Source organism: Clupea harengus, chromosome 13 (assembly GCF_900700415.2).
Source record: "Clupea harengus chromosome 13, Ch_v2.0.2, whole genome shotgun sequence".
In the NCBI taxonomy this organism is placed as follows: Eukaryota; Metazoa; Chordata; class Actinopteri; order Clupeiformes; family Clupeidae; genus Clupea; species Clupea harengus.
The window spans coordinates 18,826,389-18,838,661 of NC_045164.1; the positions used below are offsets into that span (position 1 = coordinate 18,826,389).

General features: G+C 45.4%; 1 protein-coding gene across 1 annotated transcript in view; it reads left to right on the forward strand.

Moving 5' to 3' along the window:
• Nucleotides 1-1,344: 1,344 nt before the first annotated feature.
• The window catches only part of crtac1b (cartilage acidic protein 1b), a 30,531-nt gene continuing 19,602 nt past the window's right edge, over nt 1,345-12,273 (forward strand). The window contains exons 1-4 of the mRNA XM_031578542.2: nt 1,345-1,353; nt 1,822-2,021; nt 3,461-3,657; nt 3,993-4,129. Coding sequence (XP_031434402.1) covers nt 1,345-1,353; nt 1,822-2,021; nt 3,461-3,657; nt 3,993-4,129 — 543 coding nt within the window. The remainder of the gene's footprint in view (nt 1,354-1,821; nt 2,022-3,460; nt 3,658-3,992; nt 4,130-12,273) is intronic.

Here is a 12,273-nt window from a genome sequence, read left to right on the forward strand (position 1 = left end):
CCCTAATATTAGTGCAGTAATAGAGGACTATTAGAGGAGTATTAGAGCGGTAATAGTCAAACTGGCAAAGACCCTTGAAGTTGTGAGGGATGGGAGGAAGCAGAGAGTGATGAAGTTAAACGTGCGGTCTTCGAGTCAATTTCATCTGATATTCTCCTCACTGTCTGCTGGCAGTGTAGTGTTTGTACAGTCTTGGCTCTATACATGGGACTCGGTAAGTGGGACCGAGCCATAAACAATCCCAGCCAATCAGGACGTTGTCTCAGGAGCACGGAAGGGTGGGGTGTAAGTTGATTGGCTGTTGAGCTCAAATATCACCAACCTTTCGCCAGAATCATAGACTCTGCCTTTAAAGGTGATTGTGTGTGTGTGTGTGTGGTTATGTCACCTGAAACGTTTGTTTCTATCCATTAGAGATCCCCTCGTATCCTGCTGTAAGATTAAAGCATTATAGTAGTTACCCTCACTCCACACACACACACACACACACACACACACACACACACACACACACACACACACACACATCGATTTCATCAATTGCTCTTTATTTCTTTATTGATCAAGCATTCAGCCTCTGTCAGGTTTGCCTGCTCCTGTGAAAGAGACCTGAGAAAGAGCCAGACCTCTCAGAGGCAGCACAATCAGCACTCACGGCTCTGTGTGTGTGTGTATGTGTGTGTGTGTGTGTGTGCGTGTCTGTGCACATGCATGTGTGAACATCTCACTCCGTCTCTGTCATGTATGGATTTCCAGGTGTGTGTGAGTGTGTGTGTACATCTCTTTCTGTCATGTATGGATGTCCCAGGTGTGTGTGTGTGTGTGTGTGTGTATGTGTGTGTGTGTGTGTGTGTGTGTGTGTGTGTGTGTGTACATCTCTCGCTGTTATGGTCATGTATGGATTTTCTCGTCCCATCTTCAGTTTCCCACACAAACACACACATGCACACACACACACACACACACACACACACACACACACACACACACACACACACACACTTACATACAAACAGCAGCATATTTAGAGGTAGAGTTGTATATGTACAAAGACTGAAACACATTCATGTACACTTACACACACCTTACACACCTTCCATCACACACTTCTCCACAGAAAAGCAGAAAAGCACACACACATACACACACACACACACACACACACACACACACACACACACACACACACACACACACACACACACACACACACACACACACACACACACATATACATTCACACACCAATCCTACTCTGTTTCTGTGTTTGCAGTGATGTGTGCAAGCATGTGCAGTGTTACATGTGAAAGAAATCAGATTGGGTTAGATACACATTACTGCTCGATGAAGAAGGTGATCTAATGTGTGTGTGTGCGTGTGTGTGTGTGTGTGTGTGTGTGTGTGTGTGTGTGTGTGCCATTGTTCCTGCCTACACTGGCATTGTGTTGTGGACATGATTAGACTAGAAATGTTGAATTGATTAAAGTAAACCAAACAAAACAAGTTGAACTTACCATGACACAGCAGAAACCAGCCTATACCATGACACAGCAGAAACTGATCTTCCAGTTCTGTAACTCTCACTGCAGTGTCTTGTGCCCATGAAATACAAACACTTTAAGGAGTGTATGCTCATGTTTGAACACACACACACACACACACACACACACACACACACACCGTAACTGCTGAGACTAGTAACTGGCTCATTACAGTGGATTGATGGTTAGTTTAGAGAGAGACATTTGATGAGGTTAATGAAATAATCTCTATCTTTGTGTGTGTGTGTGTGTGTGTGTGAGTATATGTGTGTGTGAGCAGCTGCAGAGGCCTCTTTGCGTGTGGTGTGTGTGTGTGTACCTGGCAGGTGTATGTTGGAGCGAGCGTTCGGAGCCCATGTTTGCGGCGGTCACACACATGGTGTTGCCGCCAGACTACGAGCACAACCCGACGCAGCTCAACTACGGCATCGCTGTCACCGATGTGGACGGAGACGGGGATCTGGAGATCTTTGTTACCGGGTGTGTATAAGTTTGTCTGTGTATGCACTTGTGTGTGTATGTGTGTGTTTCGCTCTCTCTCTCTCTCTCTCTCTCTCTCTCTAACTTTCTGTGTGTGTGTGTGTTTCGCTCTCTCTCTCTCTCTCACGTTCTCTGTGTGTGTGTGTGTGTGTGTGTGTGTGTGTGTGTGTGTGTGTGTGCCTCTCTGTGCATTTGTCTTATATGTTTAATGTTATTTGGAGGAGATCAATCAAACTAGGCATTTCATCATGTGACTGATGTCACACTGAAAGCATGAATGAGCTTCATGAGTCTTATGCCTGGTCTTAAGACTGACATAACACTGTCATAACCATGACATGACGCCTGTCATGAACATGCATGAGCCTCATGAGTCTTATGCCTGGTCTTAAGACTGACATAACACTGTCATAACCATGACATGACGCCTGTCATAGCCTGTGCCTGGCCTAGTCTGGCTTAATCTGGTCACTTTATTTCAAGGGGTTTGCATAAAACTGACATGAAACTGTCATAACCATGTCTTTATGAATGTTTATAACTATTGTCATTAAGTATCATTCGGTAAATTATGTCATTTCTAATGTCAAGTTGACATTGTTTGGGATGTCTTTGTCATTGTTATGACAACTTGACATTAGCCAAGACAACTGATGGAGATCATTTCCAAACACTGTTAATGACTTAAGAATATATGAATCAAGTGCCTTGTGTTAATATATTCCTTGTATGAATCATGTACTAATGAAAGCATGAACATGACTTTTCTGTGTGGTTGTAACTTAGAATATTAGGTGCCACTTCGTCTGCATATGTACAAGAGCATGTTTAGACCGGAAGTGATAAGAAGGGTCGAACTGTGCTTCTTTCGACCTTGTGCAAAACTTCCATCCCTGCCTCGGATGTCAGAAATCCCTCACGTGGTTATCTCTGCTGAACGCTAAACTTCTGTCAATATAAACCTTGTGCGATGTGTTTATCATTGCTTCACTTTCAGCCTTGTGCTGGGAGTGAGCCCGATTGCAATTGTTGTTTGTCTAATAAATGTACTTATATGCAGCTCCGGAGTCCTGAGGTAACTAGGGTGAATTTTCACCTATCAACAACATAACCTGTAAATATCTTTGTGATGACAACTTGGTCCAGTCTGGTCTGGTCAAGTCTGGTCTGGTCTATTTGTCTATTTGTGTGTGTGTCTCAGGTATAATGGGCCTAACCTGGTGTTAAAGTACGACTCTCTGTATGTGTGTGTGTGTGTGTGTGTGTGTGTGTGTGTGTGTCTCAGGTATAATGGGCCTAACCTGGTGTTAAAGTACGACTCTCTGTATGTGTGTGTGTGTGTGTGTGTGTGTCTCAGGTATAATGGGCCTAACCTGGTGTTAAAGTACGACTCTCTGTATGTGTGTGTGTGTGTGTGTGTGTGTGTGTGTGTGTCTCAGGTATAATGGGCCTAACTTGGTGTTAAAGTACGACCGCAGCAGGAGGAGGCTGGTCAACATCGCCATTGACAACCGCAGCTCACCCTACTATGCTCTAAGAGATCGCCAAGGCAACGCCATCGCCGTGACAGCCTGTGACATCGATGGAGATGGAAGGGAGGAGATATACGTTCATAACACCAACAACGCCTTCTCAGGTGGAGAGCACACACACACACACACACACACACATGCACTCTGGTACATGCTCACTTGCACATAAGCTCTTAACGTAACAGTCGTAATGATGATGAGGATGATGGCGGTCTCTTCCTTTCTCTGAGACCGTACCACCTACCCTGATAAGCTCTTTAAGTTCCGTAACGGTCGTTATGACTATGATGATGATGATGATGATGATGATGATGATGGCGGTCTCTTGTTCTCTCTCAGGCCGTACCACCTACCCTGATAAGCTCTTTAAGTTCCATAACGGTCGTAATGACGATTATGATGATGATGATGATGATGGCGGTCTCTTGTTCTCTCTCAGGCCGTACCACCTACCCTGATAAGCTCTTTAAGTTCCGTAACGGTCGCTATGAGGACCTGCTGAGTGATGAGGTGAACGAGCACAGAGACGTAGCGCACCGTGTGGCCGGGCGCTCCGTCGCCTGCGTGGACCGCAAGGTACTTATGGAGCTCTTCGTCTCCATCATCATCATCAGAATCACCATCATCGTCATCATCATCACCGTCATCACCATTGTCATTGCCATCTTCGTCATCATCATCATAATCACCGTCATCGTCATCATCATCATCATCATCATCATCATCATCATCATCACCGTCATCACCATTGTCATTGCCATCTCCGTCATCATCATCATTGTCATTGTCATCACCACCGTCATCTCCACCACACCATCATCCTCATTATCAGCTCTGAAGTTATCACTTGCATAATCATTCTCCTCCACATTAACCTTTCCATCTCTTCCTCTCCCCCACTCTGCCTGTCTCTCTCTATCTCTCTCTCACGCACACACACACACAGGGACACACATACTCTCTGTCTCTCTCACACACACTGAAGCTTCTCTTGGTCACTGAAGCCTGAGAGGTCTGCAGTGCTTGGCAGAAGTGTAATCATTAGCAGTAGAGCAGGAACTGATTCTGTGTGTGTGTGTGTGTGTGTGGTGTGTGTGTGTGTGTGTGTGTGTGTGTGTGTGTGTGTGTGTGTGTGTGTAGTGTGTGTGTGTGTGTGTATGTGTGTGCGTGCGTGTGTCTGTGGGTGTGTGCGCGCGCGCGTGTGTGTGTGTGAGGGTTATGGGGTTATGGAGTTATGCCTCTCATTTGTTTGATACAGGATTATTACTGTATCAGCCCCAAGCTCTCTCTCTCTCACACACACAGATAGACACACACACACACACAAGGCTTGTGTTGCTTACTCAATCACAGAATCCTGATAAAGCACTCTCATCTTGGCCCTTTGGAAGTTGGCCAGACTACAATGTGTGTGTGTGAATGAAAGAGTGTGAATGACAGAATATGTGTGTGTGTGAGTGATGAATCTGAATGGGACGTCAATGGTCTGTGTCCGTGTGCATGGGGGGGGGGGGGGGTCCTGGGTCCTGAAATGGGGAAGGGGGTAGCTGTCCATGGTAGATATAGCTGGCCATGGTCCTGAAATGCTGTCCAGGGTCGAGGTGGCTGTCAAGGGTCCTGAAATGGGGAAGGGGGTTGGATGTGCTGTGATGTCACAGGAAGTTAGGACTGATGTAATCTCCTCAGTGACGGAAGTGATGTCACAGGAAGTTAGGACTGATGTAATCTCTGATGTAACGGAAGTACGTGAAGCGATGTCCCTTCAGCTGGGCTGCTAATGAAGTTTGCTTGTTAAACACCAGCATGTGTGCCTGTGTGTGTGCGTGTGTGTGTGCGTGTGTATGTGTGCGTGTGTGTGTGTGCGTGTGTGTATGTGCTTGTGTGTGTGTGTGTGTGAGAGTGTGTGTATGTGTGTGTGCGTCTGTGTGTGTGGTTGTAAGTCTGTGTGTAAGGGAGACCTTCAAAACCTGGCCCAGTGTTTCAGTGTGTGCGTGCCTGTGTGTGTGCGTGTGTGTGTGTGTGGTTGTGAGTCTGTGTGTAAGGGAGACCTTCAAAACCTGGCCCAGTGTTTGAGTGTGTGTGTGTGTTTATGAATGTGTGTATGGGAGTATGTGTGTGTAGAGCTCTAGTATGCTAGCCCTAGCCCTAGCCCTAACCCCGGGCAGTCATCATCAGTAAATAAAGATAATATGAGATCAAATACAGGTAAAAACAAACTCCAGAAGAGTGGCTCTCTCTTCACCAGAAAGAGGTTTCATACTAAAGGGAACTCACTGAATTTGTGGACCTGTCCCCCCTCCCGTTCCCCTTGTGTGTAATTGGGTCCCATTTTTTTTTTATTAGATTTTTTTAGCCACTGTTCACATCAGGGAACATTGTCTGATTATCAACCATTACCAACTCAAACAACTATTACTCTACCTGTTCTATAGAGAAGAGAGAGAGAGGGAGAGAGAGAGAGAGAGAGAGGAGGGTGGGGAGGAGAGAGGAGGGTGGGAGAGAGAGCGAGAGAGACAGGGAGAGAGAGAGAGAGAGAGGAAGGGAGAGAGAGGGAGAGAGAGAGAGAGCGTGAGAGAGAGAGAGTAAGTAAGGGAGAGAGAGGGAGGGAGAGAGAGAAAAAAGGGAAAGAGAGAGAGAGGGAGAGAGAAGGAGAGAGAGAGGGAGAGAGTGAGAGAGAGAGAGTAAGTAAGGGAGAGGTATATAATATCTGGGGGTAATAGAATGCTACTGCAGTCAAGTGAAGACTCCTATTCCATCATCACACAGAAAAGCTATGAAAAAGCCATCTTCAAAATTCTGGTCCTGTTTTTCAAACATCCTGTTATTCCATCCTGAAAAAGCCACATTTGAGACCAGCAGGAGGGATGGCAGTATTCCCACACACACACACACACACACACACACACACACACACACACACACACACAATATCTTTATGGGCTTATTTCTTTATTTCTCAACTGTCCTTGAGAAGAAAAGTGCTGTCATCAGTCTCAGCTGAAGGGAGAGATTGATACACACACACACACACACACACACCACACACTGGAGGAAAGATTGATCTGCTCACTGAAGAAAGACTGATGGGGCTCCACCCCATCTACATGATGACGGTAATTACCTACCAACTGAAGGTTGCACACACACATACACACACACACACGCACACACACACACACCACACACACACACATATACCACTTAAACACAATTTGTGTGCTACAGTTCACTGCTATTTAAGGTGTAGTCCGTGATCCTAATCCACTTTTGTCAAATTCAGTGAATTGCTCTAGATGTCTGCTCAGTGTGTTTGTGTGTGTGTGTGTGTGTGTCTGCTCAGTGTGTGCCCTCAAAAAAAACTCTGGTGACTGAGCAATAAACAATTCCAGCCAATCAAGACGTTGCTTTGAGAGCATTAAAGGGAGGAGTGTCATTTGTCACCTTCTTCCAGAATCACGGAGTCCTTTAAAACTGAATCTTAAGACTTTGACTTTGTTGGTTAGCCTGTAGCTGTAAGCTGTTTGTCAGCTTTGAATATGCAGGCCATACATGTGTTGAGTAATATTTACCTTTAGGCTTCAACCATGAGCATTTAGAATTTGCTTGTGTTGTTAAGCCCATAGCTGTTAGCCTTCAGACCTGTAAAGGTGTGTAGATTTTAGCTGTGATTGTTAGCTGCTAGCTGTTTTAGCGATCAAAACATGGACGTTATATCTGTAAATTAACACAAGTATGGCAAATGTTCGGGTAGCAGATAATGCAGTAACGGCCATTGAACGTGCATTATTTTCTGTTACCTGACTGCTGTGTCGCCCATTATACCATATTTAGCCTTCAACCTTGTAGAGTTGTGTAGATTTAGCTGTGATTGTTAGCCACTAGCTGTCAGCCTTCAACCTTGTACAGTTTTGTAGATTTTAGCTGTAATTGTTAGCTACTAGCTGTTAACCTTCACATTTGTAGCGGTGTTTTAGCTGATTATTAGCCACTAGCTAAATTATGATTAGCTTTATATAGCCTTTTGACTTGTAGAGGTGTGTAGATTTTAACTATGACTATTTGCTGCTAGCTGTTAGCTTTCAGACCTGTAGAAGTGTGTACATTTTAGCTGTGGTTGTTAGCTGTTATTGGGGATCTATTATCTATCTATTGGGGATCTATTGGTTTGTTGATTGTTAGATTAGTGAGTTATAATTTTATTTGTGAGTCATTAGCCTGGGTATATACACACACACACACACACACACACACGGGTACACACTCACTGCACACTTTATTAGGAGCACCTGCACACCTACTTATTTATGCAGTTATTAGGGGTGTAAAAAAAAACCGATACGTATCGATATCCGTTTTTAGCGTGTAAGATACGACTACATCGATGCGTGAAGTCCCATATCAGTATTAAAATGGCATAAACCGGTCTTTGCCCGATTTAAAAGTTAGGAACCGGTTCACATGCGTTTGTCTCTCCGTTTTTTTGCTACACAAAGCACAAAACACTGGCTGACCGGTTGCATTTGATCTCAGTCAGAACAATGACAGCCTGTCATTGGCCAAAGCCCGCATAGCATAAACCAATCAGGCTGTATTCTCACAAATAACGCCAAGACCTGGAGAGAATGACAGATTACAACTCCCATTCATTTCAACGGCCAATGCTATGCTAGCTACGCTATTCATTTCAATGGCCAATGCTATGCTAGCTACTTCAGCCAAGGAAGATACATCGTTGTTGATTGCGTGATTCTACAGACATCCTCGGATTTAAATAATTATAATAATAATAAATAGGAGAATATTTGTATCATTAACAATTATGTTTAACATTTATAGTCATGATTCCGAGACCGAGCCATCGTGATGTCCTAACATAAATAAAAGCACTATATGAACACTGCAAATGGCAGTGAATAAATAAATAAGCACTAAACTCAATCGCGTGGATATAGCCATAGTGGAATAGAATGGACACATCTACATTCTGTAACAGTACCTCCACCTCTGCCCTGGTGAAATTAGGTCTGGGTTTACCGGTGCTTGCTTTGAAATGATTTTGATCAGTCTCTGAAGTTGCTTTCGCGTTGCCTGTGGAGTGTGCACACGTTGCAATAGCATGCCCTTATAAGGAGCTGGCGGGGCGTTTCTGTATGCAAGTTCAGGTGCATGAGAAAGCGCGTTCAATTAAGAACACATTTCCAGGCGTTCATGAATCCAGCGGAGATCTTTTCTGAGGTTGGTCTTTCGAGGTTGGTAAGAAGATATTTAATAAGACAAGAAGAAATGTTCGAGAATGAGGTCCATTGTTTCCTCACAACTCAGTGTTTTCAATTATTGAACTGCATCGAATCGCATCGAATCGAATCGTACTGAATCGTTTTTTATCAACATGCATCTTTTCTTGTATCGTATCGTGCCCATGTATCGAGATACGAATCGGATCATCTTTGTCATGGCGAAACGGCTTCATTCTCACAAAAACCTCTGTCATTCTCAGACAAAACGGCGTCATTCTCACACATAACTTTGTCAAACCAAACGGCATCATTCTCAGACAAAACGGCGTAAAAAAAAACTGCGTTATTCTCACACAAAATGTTGTCAAACCAAACGGCGTCATTCTCACACAAAACTTTGTCAAACCAAACGGCGTCATTCTCAGACAAAACGGCAGTAAAAAAACAGCGTCATTCTCACACAAAACTTTGTCAAACCAAACGGCGTCATTCTCACACAAAACTTTGTCAAACCAAACGCCGTCATTCTCAGCAGAACTTTGTTAGAAAAAAAGTTGTCAGAGCTAGATGAGGGAGCTGTTGACTAGCTTTCCGAATTACAACGATTCAAATGTTGTGTACTATCATAGACCTTCTGCTAGTTTGTTAAGTTTGACTAGCTAGCGAAGTTAGGTTAGCGACAAGTAGAGGCATTCATTCTTCAGCGAAGTCGGCAACCGGAGGACTAAACATGGGTTTACTTTACACGAGTGAACTAGCTTGCAGAAAACAACTATTCCGTATTATATCAAAAGTACGTTTTCTTGCTGTACCAGTTAACAGAAACATCACAGCGGTATTCACTGTAAAAACTGCTACTTTAGCTAATTCAGAAAGCTAGTCAACAGCTCCCTCATCTAGCTCTGACAACTTTTTTTCTAACAAAGTTCTGCTGAGAATGACGGCGTTTGGTTTGACAAAGTGTTGTGTGAGAATGACGCCGTTTGGTTCGACAAAGTTTTGTGTGAGAATGACGCTGTTTTTTTTACGCCGTTTTGTCTGAGAATGACGCCGTTTGGTTTGACAAAGTTTTGTGTGAGAATGACGCCGTTTGGTTTGACAAAATTTTGTGTGAGAATGACGCCGTTTTGTCTGACAATGACAGAGGTTTTTCTGAGACTGAAGCCGTTTCGCCTGAGTCTGACAACTTTTGGTCTGAGACCTGACGCCTTTTTGTTTGAGTCTGACACTTGAGTCTGAGATCTGAGGATGTCCTAAAATGAACACCGTACTCTAGAGTTTACTCAGAGTGGTGCGAAAAACATCCAATGAATGGCAGTTGTGGACGGAAAGCCCTGTTGATGATCAACGGAAAATGGCCAGACTGGTCCGAGCTCGCAGAAGGCTACAGTAACTACGGTAACTCAGAGGAGAATGGCCGAACTGTGCCATTGTGGTGAACAGAAGAGCAGAATGAGCCATGAGGTGGACGGACTTCAGCAGCAGAAGACCGCGCCAGGCTCCACTTCTGTCAGCCAAGAACTCAAAGCTGAGGCTGCAGTCTGCAGACACTAAAACTGGACACCTGAAGACTGGAAAAGCCTAGCCTGGTGTGATGATCATGAATCTCAATTTCCAGGCACACAGATGGTTAGAATTAGGTGCATGAATCATGGACACATGGATGGATCCAACAACAGTCCAGGCTGCTGGTGGTGGTGGTGTCATGTGAATGTGTGTGTGTGTGTGTGTGTGTGTGTGTGTGTGTGTGTGTGTGTGTGTGTGTGCGTGTGGGTACAGTCCAGGCTGGTGGTGGTGGTGGTGTCATGGGAATGTGTCTGTGTGTGTGTGTGTGTGTGTACAGTCCAGGCTGGTAGTGGTAGTGGTGGTGCTGTGGGAATGTGTGTGTGTGTATGTGTGTGTGTGTGTGTAGGGGGGGGGGGGGGGGGTACAGTCCAGGCTGGTGGTGGTGGTGGTGTCATGGGAATGTGTGTGTGTGTGTGTGTGTGTGTGTGTGTGGGTACAGTCCAGGCTGGTGGTGGTGGTGGTGTCATGGGAATGCGTGTGTGTGTGTGTGTGTGTGTGTGTGTGTGTGGGTACAGTCCAGGCTGGTGGTGGTGGTGTCATGGGAATGTGTGTGTGTGTGTGTGGGTACAGTCCAGGCTGCTGGTGGTGGTGGTGGTGTCATGGGAATGTGTGTGTGTGTGTGTGTGTGGTGTGTGTGTGTGTGTGTGTGTGTGTGTGTGTGTGTGTGTGTGTGTGGGTACAGTCCAGGCTGCTGGTGGTGGTGGTGTCATAGGAATGTGTGTGTGTGTGTGTGTGTGTGTGTGTGTGTGTGTGTGTGTGTGTGTGTGTACAGTCCAGGCTGGTGGTGGGGTGGTGGTGGTGTCATGGGAATGTGTGTGTGTGTGTGTGTGTGTGTGTGTGTGTGTGGGTACAGTCCAGGCTGGTGGTGGTGGTGGTGTCATGGGAATGTGTGTGTGTGTGTGTGTGTGTGTGTGTGGGTACAGTCCAGTCTGGTGGTTGTGGTGGTGTCATGGGAATGTGTCCTTGGCACACTTTGGGCCTGTAGATACTAATCAATCATCCCTTGAGCTTTAGATGTGCTTCTTTAAGCGGTGTAGGTGTGTGTGAGATATGATTGTTTGGCATTTGCATTTCTGTGGATCACTGGTGTATTGAGTGTGTGCTCAATTTTTTTTTTACCAAATCCATATGCGTGTGTGTGTTCATTAGTATCATGTGCATATGTTTGTCTGTGTATCTTTCAAGTATGTGTGTGTGTGTGCGTGTGTGTGTGTGTGTGTGTGTGTGTGTTCATTAGTATTGGGCGCCTGTTCAATTGTGTCTCTATGACGTGTTTGTGTGTCTGTGCGTGTATGTGTGTGTGTGTGTGTGTGTGTGTGTGTGTGTGTGAGGGTCTGTGTGTGTGTGTGTGTGTATGTGTGTGTGTGTGTGTGTGTTCATTAGTATTGTGTGAGAGAGTGCCTGTTCAGGACCTGCAGGGATCTGCTATGATAATGGAGTGTGAAATTAACAACCACGGGGTGGAGAGAGAGAGACACAGAGAGAGAGATGGAGAGAGAGAGATGGAGAGAGAGAAACAATACAAAAACGAATGAACAAAGACAAAATGCCAAAGGAAAAGTGGGGGAGAAAGAAGAGAGTGAAAAGGAGAAATTGAACGATAGAGTTAGAATGTTAAAAGACAAGAGAGAAGGAGGGAGGAGAGAAGAGAGTAAGGCAGGAGGAGAGGGAGAGAGAGAGTGGGAGGGCAGGGGAGAGAGGGAGAGAAAGAGAGGGGGAGAGAGAGGGGAAGAGGGAGTGGCAGGGCAGGAGGGAGCGGGAGAAAGAGAGAGGGGAGAGCGGGAGTGGGAGAAAGAGAGAGAGGGGGAGAGGGAGTGGCAGGGCAGGGAGTAGAGAGGGAGAGAGAGAGAGGGAGACAGAGGGGGAGTGAACGAGGGCACTGTGTGTTCACTGACCTGAGGAAACTCCAACGTTGTG